General features: G+C 59.1%; 5 protein-coding genes across 5 annotated transcripts; 3 read left to right on the top strand and 2 right to left on the bottom strand.

Moving 5' to 3' along the window:
• Positions 1–388: 388 nt before the first annotated feature.
• CH63R_09765 (Fatty acid synthase alpha subunit) lies at positions 389–6,010 on the top strand (the record flags this gene model as incomplete). The annotated part of the gene is made up of 6 exons (XM_018304739.1): positions 389–462; positions 514–540; positions 595–1,091; positions 1,162–3,657; positions 3,753–5,531; positions 5,616–6,010. 6 exons carry the CDS (start codon positions 389–391, stop codon positions 6,008–6,010), a joined length of 5,268 nt encoding a protein of 1,755 aa, XP_018154163.1.
• A 381-nt stretch (positions 6,011–6,391) lies between these two features.
• On the bottom strand, positions 6,392–8,342 carry CH63R_09764 (Drug resistance protein; the record flags this gene model as incomplete). Its single annotated transcript, XM_018304738.1, has 4 exons — positions 6,392–6,932; positions 7,022–7,651; positions 7,738–7,958; positions 8,097–8,342. The coding sequence occupies 4 exons, from the start codon at positions 8,340–8,342 to the stop codon at positions 6,392–6,394; spliced, it is 1,638 nt and encodes a 545-aa protein (XP_018154162.1).
• Positions 8,343–9,001: 659 nt separating this feature from the next.
• On the top strand, positions 9,002–11,365 carry CH63R_09763 (uncharacterized protein; the record flags this gene model as incomplete). Its single annotated transcript, XM_018304737.1, has 1 exon — positions 9,002–11,365. One exon carries the CDS (start codon positions 9,002–9,004, stop codon positions 11,363–11,365), a length of 2,364 nt encoding a protein of 787 aa, XP_018154161.1.
• Positions 11,366–12,294: 929 nt separating this feature from the next.
• On the bottom strand, positions 12,295–14,019 carry CH63R_09762 (Aspartyl-tRNA synthetase; the record flags this gene model as incomplete). The annotated part of the gene is made up of 4 exons (XM_018304736.1): positions 12,295–12,634; positions 12,766–13,040; positions 13,112–13,861; positions 13,921–14,019. The coding sequence occupies 4 exons, from the start codon at positions 14,017–14,019 to the stop codon at positions 12,295–12,297; spliced, it is 1,464 nt and encodes a 487-aa protein (XP_018154160.1).
• Positions 14,020–14,820: 801 nt separating this feature from the next.
• Positions 14,821–15,950, top strand: CH63R_09761 (2og-fe oxygenase family protein; the record flags this gene model as incomplete). Its single annotated transcript, XM_018304735.1, has 3 exons — positions 14,821–15,077; positions 15,318–15,354; positions 15,450–15,950. 3 exons carry the CDS (start codon positions 14,821–14,823, stop codon positions 15,948–15,950), a joined length of 795 nt encoding a protein of 264 aa, XP_018154159.1.
• Positions 15,951–16,526: the final 576 nt, after the last annotated feature.

Genomic DNA, 16,526 nt, shown 5'->3' with positions numbered 1-16,526 from the left:
CTGCTTAGACTGCGTGGTCTGGTGCTTGATGATGCTAGCCTAGTCTTACCGTATGAGAATTACTAGGCTTAACGCCGTTATCAATGTCCAAGTCGGACGTCTTCCCGTCGTACTGTACGTACAGTAAGCAGACGACAAGCAGCCCTGCCGCTGTTTTATCATGATATTCTAACACCGTTGACAGAACAGGTACGAATAACAAACTGATAGTTATCATGGAGAGCCATATTAAGAAAACGACTTCAACTTTGATGGGCTAGTGAAGTACATCTTTCGACATCACTTTGGCTTCGTTGAATGAACTTGGCCGAGTTGCGTGTTTAGAAGATCCTCTGTCACTCGTGGCAAATCAACAGACGCCATACCATTTTCTTCTCACTTCACCAAAATGGATGCCACCGTCAAAAGATACACACAAGCAGAAACCCAGCTGGCGCAGATTCTGTTGACAGAACTCCTGGCGTGAGTTCTTCTATTCTCCCAACTCAAGCCGTCGCTGACCACCGCCCCTAGCCACCAGTTTTGCTTCCCAGTACAATGGTAAGTCTCTTGTGGGCAAGTTGTAAGATTGCTTGCTTGCTGACACCCGACCAGGATCGACACGCAAGACGCCATCCTACGGGACTTCCTGACTGAACGCCTGGTCGAGATCGGCCCGGCAGAGATCCTCATCAACATGGCCAAGAAGTCTATAAACGCCGGCGGCTTCGGGGCCACAGACATTGCAGCGGGCCTGCGCAGGGAGTTGTTGAGCTACGCGAAGAACGCCGACTCGATTTACTTCCGGCATCAAGAGGCCGAGGCCGAGACCAAAGACATCGCAGGCCACGATGCGAAAACCCAAGTTGCCAATTCCACACACACAACAGCAGCCGTGACCCCAAACGTTCCCGTCGCGTCAGAAGCAGCGTCGCCATCCACACCTCCCAAGCCTGTGGAAGCCGTTGCGCAGGAGGTGCAGCAGCAGCCCGTCTCTCTCTTCGACACGCCGACCACTTCTCTCGACATCCTCACAGCGCTGGTGGCTGTAGCACTGAAGAAACCGTCATCAGAGATTGCCACCGACCAGTCCATCAAGGGTCTCTGTGGAGGTACGTGAACGCTATATGCTTACGCTTGATTGCCACACGAAAACATGCCAACATATTTCTCCATCTTTAGGACGTTCCACTCTGCAAAATGAAATCATTGGGGACCTGGTAAAGGAGTTCGGCTCTCTGCCAGATCAGCCGGAGGACATGCCGATCAGCAGCTTGTCCGGGATCCTAACGGACTTGGGCCAGGGCAACAAACTAGGCCCCGGAATGCTGGGCCTCGTCTCGAAGCTGGCGTCCACCAAGATGCCGGCCGGCACAAGCACTGCCACGTTTCGGCAGTATCTCGAGAATCGGTGGAGGTTCCAGACCGGCCTGCAGGACCGGGTGCTTGTGCGGGCCATCTTCCACCAGCCCGGCACAAGGTTGGCGAGCGAGAAGGACGTCCACAGCTTTCTCGACGATATGGCCAAGGGTGTCCTGCACGACTTGGGCGTTGCTCCGTCTGCCCTGTCTCCTGGCGCCGCCCAGCAAGAGAACCCCGCCGCCGCCGTCGCCGTGTCCTCGGGCGAGCTGGACGCGATCCGCGGCGAACAGCGCGGCCGGGATAGAGCATTCCTCCAGGTGTACGCGAAGCAGCAGAGCGTCGATCTCGACAGCGGGACCATCGAGAGACAAAAGGCGAGGGGAATCATCGACAGTCTCCAGGGCAAGCTGGACGACTGGTCCGCCGAGCACGGCAGCTTCTACGAGCAGGGCATCGCACCGGTTTTTGACGCGAAGAAGGCCCGGAGATACGATTCGTACTGGAACTGGGCCGTCCAAGACCTGCTGGAACTCTTTTCCCAAGCCATGTTGTCCCCGTCTCTCACTCCACAACAGCAAGAAGGCCTCGACACCCGAATCAACGAGGCCCTCGTGCGTCTACCGACGCGGGCAACCCCCCAGCTTCTCGACGTTGTCCACTACCTCATCAGAACACTGAACAAGGCACCCGACACGCCGCATATCGCGCTTGTCAAGCAGTGGCTGCAGGATCTTCGGGGACGATGTGCCTCGGCCAGTGGGAAGAAACCCGCGCCGTTCCGGCACACCGTCATCTCTACAGTCCCGATCCTCGAGATGGACGCCGAGGGCAACACCGCCGTGAGTCTGGTCCCGAGGCTGACGCGCTCAGCCGGCACATCGACCACGGCCGCCACGCCGCCGAACCAAGAACAGGACCCCTCCGGATGCGAAGCCGGCAGCAGCAACAGCACGCTGTCTGACTCGAGCCGTTCCGAATCTTCGGCGCCCGAGGATGTCTTCAGCGGCGCCCCCACCGGCACACAGTCTGCCGTGCGGTCACCCTTCAGTTCCGTCTACCGGGAGCCCTTCGTCGTGCCGGCAGCCGGTGAGCAGCCATCAGACGGGTCCTACTCGGACACGTCCGGGCTCCGATGGACGCCGGAGCTCCAGACCAAGGGCCGGAACGGGTGGTACCGGAACGACGACCTGACGAACGGCTACCTGCAGTGGTTCCAGCGGGCTTCGTCCGAAGGCATCTCGCTCCGGGACAAATGCATCCTTCTGACGGGCGCGGGCAAGGGCTCCATCGGCGCCGAGATCGTGTCACTTACGCTGGCCGCCGGCGCCAGGCTGCTCGTGACGACGAGCTCGTATTCGAAAAGCACCGTCGACTTCTACCAGGACTTGTACCGCCGGCACGGCGCCAGCGGGTCGGAGCTGGTGGTCGTCCCCTTCAACGGGGCCAGCCACCAGGACACGCTGCGGCTGGTCGGCTACATCTACGACGACGAGAGCCGGGGCGGCCTCGGCTGGGACCTGGACCACGTCATCCCGTTCGCGGCCCTCGGCGAGCCGGGGCGGGCCATCGACGGCATCGACGACCGGTCCGAGGTGGCGCACCGCGTCATGCTGACCAACCTGGTCCGGCTGCTCGGGGCCGTCAAGAGCAGCAAGGCGCGGCGGCGCATCGAGACGCACCCGACGCACGTGCTGCTGCCCCTGTCGCCCAACCACGGCATCTTCGGCGCCGACGGGCTGTACGCCGAGTCCAAGATGGGGCTCGAGGCGCTGGTCAACAAGTGGTGGTCGCAGGGGTGGCGGGACTACCTGACCGTCTGCGGCGTCGTCATCGGCTGGACGCGCGGGACGGAGCTCATGGGCACCAACGACGTGCTGGCCACGGGCATCGAGCGCGAGCTGGGCATCCGGACCTTCTCGGCGCACGAGATGGCGTGGCACGTCGTCGGCCTCCTCGACGCCGGCGTCGCCGCCTTCTGCGACCTCGAGCCCCTGATGGCGGATCTGAGCGGCGAGCTGTCCAGGTTCACGAACCTCAAGCCGGCCCTGGACCAAATCCAAGAGGACATCAACACGGCGAGCGAGATCAAGAGGCTGGTCTTCAAGGAGCGTGCATTGGAGAGGGAAGGTGCTGATGCTGATGCTGCTGTTGATGCTGATGCTGCTACATCCAAGCCCAAGGTGTCCAGAAAGGCGAGGATTCATGTCGAGGCCGTCAACCTGCCCGAGTATGAGGATATTCGATCTCTCCCGGCAGAGCTGCAGGGCATGGTTGATTTGGAACAAGTTGCTGTCATTGTAGGGTTTGGTGAGACTGGTAAGTCTGCGTTTGTGTGGCCCCTCTGGACGACGTGCCACCCACGTCGAAACTATCAGAAAACGTTGCTTTAACACATATCGATGTTGTTCCAGGTCCCTACGGAAGCACCCGGACGCGCTGGGAGGCCGAATGCTCCGGGACCTTCTCCATCGACGGGTGTCTCGAGCTGGCATGGATCATGGGCCTCGTCAAGTACCACAACGGGCCGCTCCGGGGGAAACACTACTGCGGCTGGATCGAGACGGAGACCAAAGAGCCCATATCGGATGTCCACGTCAAGGCCAAGTACGAGAGCTACATCCTGGACCACACGGGCATCCGCGTAGTGGAACGCCAGGAGCACGACCTCGCCTCGCCCGACCACGAGCAGACGCTCCACGAGGTGGCCGTCAACGAGGCTCTCGAGCCCATCGAAGTATCCCCCGAGACGGCAGACGACCTCAAGCGCGAGCATGGCGACAAGGTGTTCATCGACGCGTCGGCCGGCGGCGATGGCGGCCAGGTCTTTGTCACGTTCCGCCCCGGGACAATCCTGTACATCCCCAAGGCCGCCCGGTTCCGGCATGGCGTCGGCGTCCAGATGCCCACGGGCTGGGACCCGCGCGTGTACGGCATCCCCGACGACGTCATCCACCAGGTCGACCCCGTGACCCTGTATGCCCTCGTGTCCACCGTCGAGGCGTTCCTGTCGGCGGGCATCACCGACCCGTACGAGCTGTACGAACACATCCACGTCTCGGAGCTCGGCAACGCCGTGGGCGCCAGCCTGGGCGGCCTCAAGTCGCTCCACGAGATGTTCAAGCGGCGGTACCTCGACCGGCAGGTGCAGAAGGACATCCTGGCCGAGACCTTTGTCAACACGACGGCGGCGTGGCTCAACATGCTGCTCTGCGGCTCGTCCGGCCCCATCCGCACGCCCGTCGGCGCGTGCGCCACCTCGCTCGAGTCGCTCGACACGGGCTACGACCTGATCCTCGGCGGCAAGGCCAAGGCCGTGCTGGTCGGGGGAACCGACTCGCTGGAGCGCGACATCGCGCAGGAGTTCGCCAACATGCAGGCCACCATCGACGCCGACAGGGACTCCGCCGCCGGACGCACGCCGGGGGAGGCCTCGCGCCCGACGACCAGCACGCGCAACGGCTTCGTCGAGGGCGAGGGGTGCGGCATCCAGCTCATGACCACGGCGCGGCTGGCCGTCGACATGGGCCTGCCGATCCGGGCCGTCATCGCGCTGACGCACACGGCGTCGGACAAGATCGGCCGGTCCGTGCCGGCGCCCGGCAAGGGGATCCTGACGATCGCGGCCGAGGAGCGCGGGAGGTTCCCGTCGCCGCTGCTGGATCTCAAGTACCGCCGACGCCAACTGGACCGCCGGCTCAACCAGATCCAGGAGAGGCGGGCCCTTGACCTCGAGTGGCTCGAGACGCGGCTGGCGGCATCGCCGTCGTCGTCAGGCTCGGGCAACGGGGCCACGAGCGGAGGTGGCCGAGATCAACTGGGCTCGCCATCTCTGGGTGGTGAGGATGAGGAGTCGACGTCCACGCCCACGGAAGCCGAGATCGCGGAGCACTACCGGAACCAGATCGAAGAGGACGCACAACGCTCGATCAAAGAGGCAAAGGGACGGTATGGGAACAACTTCTGGCGCCGGGAGACGTCGATATCGCCGCTCAGGGGATCCCTCGCCGTATGGGGGCTGACGATTGACGACCTGGACGTGGCCAGCCTGCACGGGACGAGCACCAAGAAGAACGACACCAACGAGACGGCCGTGATACAGAGCCAGCTCGAGTGGCTGGGCCGGACCAAGGGCAACGTCCTCCCCTGCGTGCTGCAGAAGAGTCTGTTGGGCCACGGGAAAGGGGCCGCGGGTGAGTTGAAATCGAAGCCGCATATGCTGGCTTACACACCCTCAAGATCCTGCTCTGTTTACTGATACATGTACGGTCAACCAGGCGCTTTCGCCCTCAATGGCTGCATACAGATGCTCGCCACGGGAATCATACCGGGGAACCGCAACGCGGACAACATCGACGCCGAGCTGCGGGACCGAGACCTCCTCTTCTTCCCCTCCCGCACCTACAAGAACGCCGCGGACCTAAAGGCCTTCAGCGTGACCTCGTTCGGGTTCGGGCAGAAGGGGGCGCAGGTCGTCGGCGTGAATCCGAGGTATCTCTTCGCCACGCTATCGGAGCAAGAGTACGAGACGTACCGGGCCCGCGTCCGGGGACGGGAGAGGAGTGCTACCAAGGCCCTTCAGGAGGGCATTTATGGAGGCTCGTTGGTCAAGGTTAAAGAGGCCAGTGTTTATGAGGACAAGGACTTGGAGAGGAGCTTGCTGAGCCGCTAGAGGAGAGTCGTTAGTACCGCCAATAAGACGCAAAGTTTAAGACCTTTGGCAGAGTAGAACATGATTGTGATAGGAACGTCGTAGGAAAGCCTCTATCCTCTGTTTTCTCTTTGCTTTGGGATTATCGTCAGTTACACTCAGAGTGGCGAGTAGATTACATCTTGATTGAGTCATGTAACTGCTCATGGGAGATGTTTCCAAGATTGGTCCTATTATCTCGAGAAATTTCAAAAGCCATCCAGTAAGATTGCTACTCGTCTTGTCCAATATCGTGAAAGACATTGTGAAGTATCGGTAAGTGATGATTAGGATCAAGAGCCACGTTATCTCTAGCATGTAGCTGTTGCAAACATTAACAGCACTGCTCACGAAGATATGTACTCAGGCACGCCCCAGGTCCCGGAAGAAAGCCACCGCGATACACAGCGCCGTGGCCGCCAACCCGACATTCGTCCACTGCGCAGCCCGCACGCCGTAAAGAAACCCGGCAGAGCCCTCAAACGTATCGACGTCCGCCTCGTCGAAGCCCTGCGTCTTCGTCTGAACCGCAGTAGCGATCGCAAGGCCCAGGGCGCGTCCGACGTTGTTGACGCTCTGCAAGAGCCCGCTCCCCATCCCCTGGTCGGCGGTGGACAGCCTAGCGGCAATAAGCAGGCTGACGACGGGCCAGACGACCTCGATGCTGAGGCACAAGCACATGGCCGGAAACCCGTACGCCCAGTAGGACGTGCTGGGGGGGATGGGGACGGCCATGATGAACGGGGAGATGACGCTACAGGCCAGCCCCAAGACGAGGATGTAAAAGGCGCGGATGCGAGAGAGGGCCGGGGACACGGCGAAGGATATCAGGAACCCGGCGATACCGGCAGGGAGAAAGCGCAGAGTCGTATCGATCTCTCCCAGTGCAAGGTAGTCCTGGTAACTGCTGTTGCGTTAACAAGATCGACCACCCCAATGTCTCGTATTACCATCACTTTGCGAGAGCCCGCCGCACCAAAAGGGAGAACTTACAAGAACGTGACAAAAACCAGGAAACTGTTGAACGAGGCGTAGAAGCATCCCACCAGGACGAAGAGCGCCGAGAACTGCAGGTTCCTGAACATGGAAACCCGCACCAGGGGCTCCTTGGCCCGGTCGTTCAGCTTCTCAAGGCGGTGCTGCCAGAAGCAAAAGGCGGCCAGCAGCAGGACGGATCCCACGATGAGCGGCGGGATCCAGGGCGTCGACCAGCCGATGACGTTGGCCTGGGTGAAGGCCGCCAGCAGCAGCACCAGACTGCTCGAGACGAGGACGCCGCCGATCCAGTCCACGCCCTTGCCGCTGCGAGCCGCCGCCGCGTCGGCGGATGACGAGCGGAGGTGAGGCGTGTTCGTGACGAAGTAGGCCAGCACGGTGGCGACGGCGGCGAGGATCGCAGGGATCCAAAACACCCACTCCCAGGACAGCAGGCTGCCGATGACACCTCCAAAGATGTTGCCCAGGACAGACCCGACGGAGGCGACGGCAGAGATGCAGACGTATGCGTTGTTGCGGGCCTTGCCGCGGGGGAAGGTCGAGGCGATGATGCCGATGCCCGAGGGGATAATGGCGGCGGCGCCCATGCCCTGGAGGAAGCGGACGATGTGAAAGGGAATCTCATATCTAGTGATGGGAAGGGGAGGAAAGCGGTTAGTCAGGGGTGAGAAGACCGGGGCAGAGCAAGACCAGTCAAGGGGAAGTTCTCTTACTTGGTGAAGGGCAGGCAGAGGTTGGACACGGTGAAGAGGCTGGAGCCGGCGAGATAGACAAGTCGGCGGCTGTAGATGTCGGCGATCCGGCCCCAGAGCAGCATCAGGCTGCCCGTTGAGATGTTGTAGATGGAGACGACGACCTGCTGGCGGGCGGCGGGGATCCCGATCTCGGCGGACATGGAGGGCAACAAGATGACTACTGATTGCACGTTGAGGACCTGTTTTTGGTTTGGTTAGCTTCTGTTTTCATAACCGGGGCTGGCTGGCGTTCTGGGTTGGAAGAGGAGTGGGCTGCGGGGGGAAGACGGTACGGTACGTTCATCGAGGATAAGGGAAGACAAAGCGAGAGAACGTACGGTCAGTAGTCCGGCTGTGGAAATAACAGCCGTCAGAAGTATGCTCCTCCATCTGGACAACTTGGGGAAGCTCTCGGCATCCTCTTCATCGGCAGCCTCCTCGTCGAAATCGCCGCCGCTGCTCTGCTGGGGCGGAACCTCCTTGTGATCGGCAGCGGCGCCGACGTTTGCGTTTGCCGCGTTCGGGACGGGGATCCCGCCGCCGGATATTGTGGTGCCATCGCCCGGAGGCACGTTGACGGACATGCCGGCTTCGAAAGTATCAAGTCGTTGCCGTCAACACAGATAGGCAACAGGGTTTGGAAACAGATGTCGACTACAACAGTCTACACCCGACAGTTGCCAGCAGAAAAAAAGCAACGTCCGGCTCGTGGGTGCAAGGAACGCAAAACAATTCGAAAGAAAGCAAAGACGACCAGAACCACGGGGAACGGGCGGGAAAAAAAAAACCCTCGACATGGCCAACTGAGACTCTTTGTGGGTTTATTACTGTGCCTCACAGGCGAAGGGCGATTGAGTAAGCGCCGAGCCATTGCGTGATCACCTCGCTGTCATGGCGCGACCATGGGCGTCTACAGGGCCTACAAGGCCTACACGGCGCAGGAAGGTTGCTGGGAAAGTTGATACCTGTGTTCTCCCTGCTTACTAGGACAGGACTGACTTACTGCGATGGAAGATTACTGTAACTACAGTTGGGGGGGGGGTCTTTGGTGAGTTGGTCGGTATGTTGGGTTGGTTGCAAAAGACTCTTCGCTAGTTGCTGTCACAACATGAAAGGCTCTTCTTAACTTACATCTCGTGCGCCTAATGCTGCCCGTTGTTGAACTGGTTTCCCATCTTTCTCTAGAGTATAGAATGGGTTATCAGTTGACGGCCGTGACTAGGTCTTCGTAGTCATCCTCAATATGGCTTTTGCAACACGCCTCTGGCTCCGAGCCCTGCTCTTCGTCGCAGTGGCCATCATAGCCCGGTCTCTTGTCGCCTTACACCGCAAACGCCTCGCGGCCCGTCCGACAAGCAGCTCATCACGCCGAGGTTCCACAGTGAACCAGACAAGCGAGAAGAGCGCCCCCTTGGCGCCCGAATCAAAGACCACGGCCAACGGCCCAGATGGGGCCGCCGCGCCCGACAAGACCCATCTTTACAAGGAGCTGTACTACAAGCTGCAGAATCTCGAAAAGTACACCGACATCCTCCCCAGGGCCCGGCAGGCGCTCGTTGGGCTGCTGCATGAGGCCCTGTTGATCGAGCAGTCGAGGCCCAGAGACCGCGGCATCCTCGACATCCAGTCCTACGACCGCGCCGCCCTCCACGGGTTCCTCTTCGCCGAGCACACCGGCGTTCTGGACCAGTGGGAGCAGTACAGCCTGCGCCGGGCCGCCGGCCAGGGCCCCGAGCTGTTCCGGGACCGCGATGCGGCCGAGAAGTGGCTCAAGCAGGCCGCGCCCACAAAGTACGTCGACGGCGCCTGGCTGGGCCACGTGCACAAGATCACGACGCCCTTTGCTCTCCGGCCCGTGACGCGGGACGCCTGGCAGGTCCTGTCGGAGGAGCTCGGGGACGGAGACCTGGAGAAGAACCACGTCCATCTCTACCGCAGCCTCCTGGAGAGCATCGGGCTTCGTCTGCCCGACGGCTCCAGCGCGGAGTTTATCGATCCCGACCTCGACATGGGTGACGAGCAGACCTGGAAGTCCGCCACGGCGCAGCTGCTCATCTCCCTCTTCCCCAACGAGTTTCTGCCGGAGATGCTGGGGTTCAACATGCACTACGAGCTGTTGACCCTCGAGACGCTGATGGCCTCCAGGGAGCTCCCCGAGCTGGGCATATCCGGCTACTACTTCCTCCTGCACGTCTCCATCGACAACGCCGACTCGGGCCACACGGCCATGGCCCTGGCCACCGTCACCAAGTACCTCGACCTGGTCCAGCAGACGGGCGTGCTCGACGACCTCCAGGAGGCCTGGCGACGCATCCAGGCCGGCTACGTCTTGTCCAGGACCGTCGGCGGCCGCGAGACCCTGCCGGCCGGCGGCCTCCGCGACATTGGCGAGAACGGCCTGCGCATCGTCGACATCATGCGCTTCAAGGCCAACGTCTCGCAGAAGCTGCACTGCGCGAGCCGTGTCAGGATCGGCAAGCACAAGCTCATGGACTGGCTGGCCCCGTCGGCATGGGGCTCCTCCTCCAGCAGCGGCGGCGGCGGCGGAGGAGAGAACCCGCACGACTTCCTCCACGCTCTGGCCAACGCGACCCCCTGGGTACGCCGGGGCAACAGCAAGAACAGTCTGCTGGTCCGGGAGCTGTCGTGGAAGGGCAGGATGTTCGGGGCGTTTACGAACGCCGAGGTCGAGGAGCTGTGTGCGTGGGTTGACTCGCTGGGGACAGACAGCGACGAGGCTGCTGTGTGCGAGAGGTCATACCGGCGATTTGTTGGCGGCGGCGGCGGCGGCGGCGGCGGCAGCAGACAACCGGCATCGTCTCCAACATTTGCCGGTTTCTTGCCCCGAGACCACACGGTTGATCATGCGGCGTTCCTTCAACAACGCGAGCCAGAGCCCCGGCCTGCCAGAGCGGAGATCACGGCCTCAAGCTTCACCCCGCGGCCTCCCCTTCAAGCCTCGACGGTCCGGCTCGACGTCCTTCTCCCGCTGTGGTTCGCCCACGCCGGTCTGCTCGAGAACACCGTCAACACTCCCTACAGGACGGCGCGGCCCCTCGGCTCGCAGCTCGTGCGCATCCTCCGCGCCGAGTACGGCTTCATGCCCGAGACGGACGGCGCGGCGGGGATGGACGAGTACTCGCGCCCGGGGTACTTCCCGAGCCTTGTCGGCCTCGGTAACGAGATCAGACGGCGCCATCAGCTGCCGGAGGCTGCTGGGCTCAAGGACGTTCTGGGCACTGGAGCACGGGTTATGCCAGAGAGTGATGTTGATGATGATGATGGGGACCTGGACAATGACACGCAGAGCGCTGTGAGATTTGCGCGCCAGATGCTTGACTGGGCCGCGCGCCCCATCGAGAACGAAGGGCTGCTCCTGGGGCTCGGATGTGCCTTTGTCGATCTGGAGGAGTGGGTGGCCGAGGCGGATGACTTCCTCTTGGAGAAGGAGAAGAAGGCCCTGCGGCTGATTGTCGGGAGGAAGAGGGACTGTTTCAAGGCGATCGTGGAGCTGATCAGAGACGATTCTGCGGCTTTCGGGGATTTTGCGCAGGGATATGAGCTAGGGAGGGATGAGATTGAGAGGTTCTTGGGAGAGGGCGCATAAGAGTTCTAGAAGTGATTAGACAGTCTAACGTTGCTGTGCTCCAGCAGTAAGCATTAACTGTTTGAATTGTAGCTTGCCAGGCTGGCGAGATGGGCTCTTTTCTGTCTCTTAAAGTGAGCGCTATTGTTGTTGTTACAGTTTGACCTTGATATTTCTCAATCGTACCTCGGTAATACTATTACTTATGTATTACAACTTCACATGTATCATCTCAAAGAGAACAAATCGCACTCTTGGGTTGTCACGAGACATGAAGACTTAGTGCAACATCTATGAATCAGTAGGATATTTAGCCTTCCAACACAACCAAGTCCCTAACCCGCCCCAAGAAGCAGTACAAACAGAGTAAAACTCTCTGTAAATAAGAACGTGTACTATTCTGCCGTGTTAACAAAGTTCAGAGCTTTCAATTTGTTATTAACTCAGCGTGGCTATGCTTGTTAGTGACCACAACTGAGTCGTTCCATACCTACAACACAATGATTTTGGTAAACCTACCCGGAAGAGATTCCACCCTCCATTGTGGCTCCTGAGAAACTATCCTCTCACAATGGCTCAAAAACTCCCCATTGATGGACACGGGCACTTGAAATCTTCCAGGTCAAGTTCAAAGAAGAAAACTAACATTCTCGTTCTGTACGATGATGCGTACGAATGGGCCTTGTCAAGCCCGCCTCATGATTGCGACTCGGTGCCACTGCATACCTCACTACTCAGGAACCAAAGAATTTCCACCGTGTGGTCACCACAATGTCTCAAGGCCCCAACCGCGAGGCATCGCGGGGGAATAACACCGTCTCATGGATATCAGCCAGCCCGAGAAACCCTTGCACAAACCGGTTCAGTCCCACTGCAGAGGTCTCAATTAGCATCGGATCAAGTATGGGCTTGAGATGACGGAACAAAGCGGAAACACAACGCGCAACACATCACTTACTCCCAAAGCCGCCCTGGGGAGGCGCGCCGGCCTCGTACGCCTCCACGAAGGGACGCCACATGTCCGAGTCCGGGTCGATGGGCGGGTCGCGGGCGAGCATGGCCCTGCGCAGCTCCGCGTGCGCGTGGATGAGCTGCAGGCCGGTGCACGCCTCCTGGCCGCGCATGATGATGTCGAACGAGTTGGTCGCGGACTCGTCCCCCGCGGCGGGGAAGAAGTTGTACGGCCGCAGGTGCCTCGGGTAGTGCGTGATGACGAAGAGGTCCGTCGCCGGGCCGAGGCCGGAGTTATCGCCGGCGAAGTAGTGGCCGAGGGCCGCTTCTTCTTCTCTCCTGCCGGGTCAAGTCAGTGGTCGTTCTGCTGTCTGCGGTGGCTTCGGCGGTGCGAGGGAAGAGGATGAGCAGGCTGGGGCAAGGTTGCCGGAATATGAAGAAATACGAAGATGAAAAGGGCATTCACATACGAGAAGTCTTTTTGATCATCCGTTTGCCGTCCAATGGTTTCTCGGAGTATGCGTTTTGCCTCTTTGAACGTGATGCGGATCAGGCGGCCTTTGGCGTCCAAACCCAGTCTGAACCCTCCCGCTGAAGGGTACAATCGGCGCGCAACGTCAAGCTCAGACTTGTGTTTTTGCCGCTCCTGTAGGTTGTGGATGATGAACAAGATGGTGGATTCGGTCAGTTCCAGGATTTCTTCCCAGTCATGCTTGACTATAAATGCGACCTCGAGGGAGATGAACTGTGTATTCCGTGTTAGCATAGGGGGTCTACTTGACGTATGTCCATGATCCAGGATAGTTGAAGGCTTACCTCAGTCAAGTGTCGGGTTGACACGTTCCTCTCTCGGCGGAACACGGGGTGCACGTCATAAATGCGGTCCAGGTCGGCAGACAGCGCCATGCCCAGGTGCACCTCGCCAGTCTGCGTCAGCCACGCGTCTTTCCCGGCGAAATAGGGGACGGAGAAGTAGTCGTCGTCCCCGGGGATCTTGTAGTTGATCAGGGACGGCGTGGGAGTCCAATGGAAGCCGCGGCCGGAGAGATACTCGACGGCAAGCTCGTGGACGCCCGAGAAGATCTTGAAGATGGAAGCAGTGGAGGCGACTCGGACGTCAAGGACTCTATTGTCGAGGCGGTCGTTGAGGGATATGCCGTCCAGGCCAGACTCGCGCTGTTCCGAGTCCTCCCCCGGGGCTCGGTGGGATACCAACCCCTTGGCGAGGCCCGTCTTGGCTGCCGAGATTATTTTCAGTTTGTTGATCTCAATTGAAGCCGTGATTTCGTCCCGGCCATGAGTTTTACGGTGTGCAATGACGGGTCCCGAGACCCGCACGAGTGACTCGGCTGTCAGCGAGTGCGCGGTCTCAGCCGTCTCATCATCGACGTCTTTCAGTTTGATCGAACCGAAAGCAAAGAGACCGCCATCACGAAGAAGGATGTTCACGGCGTCCGTAGTGTCTGTATCATTCACAGAGTGAATGCGGGCATCGAAGGTGGCAATACGCCCAAGGGCAACTTCGCCCAGAGCGCTTAGCTGAGTCAAGCCATCGTCGTGTGAGAGCTGGGAAGAACTGATTAGCTACAGGATATTCTCATGGGCAGCCAGACTGCGATGCTTACTTCTTCTACTGAAACACGTGGTGCAATCTTGTGATCCAGGCGTGCTTTGACTTCCGTGTCGTAGTTGTCATCTCCGTTGGCCGTGATGAAGGGAGCCATCGTAGACTTGTTGTATGGATCGGTTTCTCAAAAAGACAGTGCACAATGTTGTGAGTTGCAATTAGAGCTGTTCGAAGAAACGATCGATACGCGAGGTGGTTATAACAAAGAGTTTACTGCATGCCCAACTCCTATTCTCTCGTAACGCCTCTTTTCCCGGCGGTGATGTCCTCTTTCTGGCAAGGATGGGCAAACACATTGTCCAGTCTGACTAGAAGGTAGCTGTCGTTTCAGACCCGTTGTGCTTACTGTATAACGAGTTGTCAGCGTAGCAACCTGCGATAGGGACATGTTCGAGGCTCAGAGGCACAGTAATTACCATAAGCCCACTCGACATGCCTTTTTTTTGATTTACCTCCATCGACAGTAAGATCGGTAAAGATAAACAAGGTTTAGCGCCAGAAGCAGAGCAATCTTACTGTAAAGTAAGAGATGCTACGAAGCTTCAATATTCCCCGGACCCCTGTCATACCTGTACACACCAAAGTTGACGGATCGGCGCTCGACTTGATGACTATCCATGGCGAGGGTATGATGGGCAACACTGCCGCGTCCGTAAGGCAGGCCTTAACTCTTGATTCTCGATGTAAAATACATTGGCTTTACTGTACTGAAGTGCTGCTTTCCAAGGGCCATATCTAGACCAGGAAAAAAGGGCGTATTTAGACCTGTCAAGTCACACCTCGTCGGGGTTCCCGAAGCAAAACCCAGACATCCATCTACCCTGAAGTCGAACCCAGACAACACCAAGAATCCTCTTTTCCCTACTCGTCATTTGTTCACCACTGAAATCAAGTCATAATGACGGCAAGCACGCACACCAAGCTGGCCAAGCTGCCTATCGTCAACTACGAAAGACTCAAGGCCCGCGATCCTACGGAGGTCCAGAACTACATCCGGGCTGCAACCAAGGATGGCATCTTCTTCCTGGACCTGCAGGGGCCCAGCGCCAAGAAGGTGCTGGGCCATCTTCAACCACTCTATGAGGCTCAGCACAACTTCTTTTCCAGGCCTTCTGAGCATAAGATTGCATATGCCAGCGACATCCCTGAAAACGGGTAAGAACTTTGGTTGCCAAGTCTCTCCTTACCCCTAGCCCCCCCCCTAACCACTCCGGACCGATCCCCGGGACGGATATCCTCCTCCCCACTGTGTCCTTGTCAGGATCCCGATCCTGACAGCTTTCGGGTTCTTGGCAACTCCCCTTCTTGGATGAACGAGGGCCCCGGACCCAGCCCTCAGAGCGAATTCGCCATTTTCGAGTCCACCAGCCCCTCTGACTGTTGAGGTATCTTTAGGTACTACAAGCATGGCGACGACGTCGAGACTTATGAGGTTCGTGCCATCACGCCCTTGCCACATGCTTTTACCCACCTTCTCCTCTTTCCTCCCGCTCCCCCCCCCCGATCCTAACCCGCCTTTACCCTTAGATCTCCCGCGCCCTCGAGATAAGTGGCAAGCTAGACCTGCCTTCGGACTTCCAGGCCGTGGCCAAGGAACTCGCCGACGTGGCGTCGTTCAGCGACGAGGCCCTCAGGGACCTGTACCGGCTCGTCTCGACCTCGCTGTCCCCTCCCTCGCCCATCGCCGCGGGCGACGACCCCAAGCAGCCCGGCACCACCAACCTGACCCTGGGTCGCTCCGGCGCCCCGGTGGGCACGCACCTGATCCCCGAGCACACCGACAGCGGACTGCTGACGCTCCTGTACTACGAGGCGGCGTCGCTCGAGATCCTCCAGGTCAGCACGGGCGAGTGGGGTCTCGTCGAGCCCGTCGAGGGTCTGCATGTCATCTACGTGGGGGACGCGCTGAGTGCCGAGTCGAACGGCCGTATCCGCGCCGCGCCGCACCGCGTCACGCAGCCCAAGGAGAATACGGCATTGGTCGTCTACCTGCTGCACCCTGAGCGGGGCCCTGTGTCGGATCCGTGAATCCCTGATGGGACCTTGCAACTTGGGGAAGAGAAGGTCGGAAGGGGGAAGGGGGCACTATTTCTTTTGGAAGACTGTTTTTTTCGTCCCGAGCCGAGTTCGTCAACATCATACATAGCATAGCAATGCACACACACAAAGCGGGCTTTGGCCAGCAGAGTAAACACGGGTAGCACTTTGACCGGTCCAATACTCTTCATCTACATGAACAGTGATAAAGACACAATCGGGGAACTTGGCAACTTTTCAAACAATGGGGTTCTTCGACTTTCCCATCCGGTGCCAGTGGACCTACCTCGATTCCCTACAGTCCGGGAATAATTTCCGTTCTACCCGAGTCCCTGTAGACGATGGAACTAGAATTGCTCAGCAATGCTTATGATTGGGAAACTCCACATTGGCCAGAACCAGGTGGTGGAATAAGTGATGATCATTCACTTCAGCTGTAAAACAAGCCAAGGAGATTCCGTACTTACACGATGAACTCTTACAGCATCCGTTTCTCTCTAGTAGACTCCTCCCCCCCCCTACTTCGCTGGTCAACCTTGAGGACCATAGGATTGGTGCACATGCAGT

Source organism: Colletotrichum higginsianum (assembly GCF_001672515.1).
Source record: "Colletotrichum higginsianum IMI 349063 chromosome 7 map unlocalized unitig_7, whole genome shotgun sequence".
Taxonomy (NCBI): Eukaryota; Fungi; Ascomycota; class Sordariomycetes; order Glomerellales; family Glomerellaceae; genus Colletotrichum; species Colletotrichum higginsianum.
Note: the sequence above shows the minus strand (reverse complement) of the source record. Positions and strands in the feature narration are given on the sequence as shown.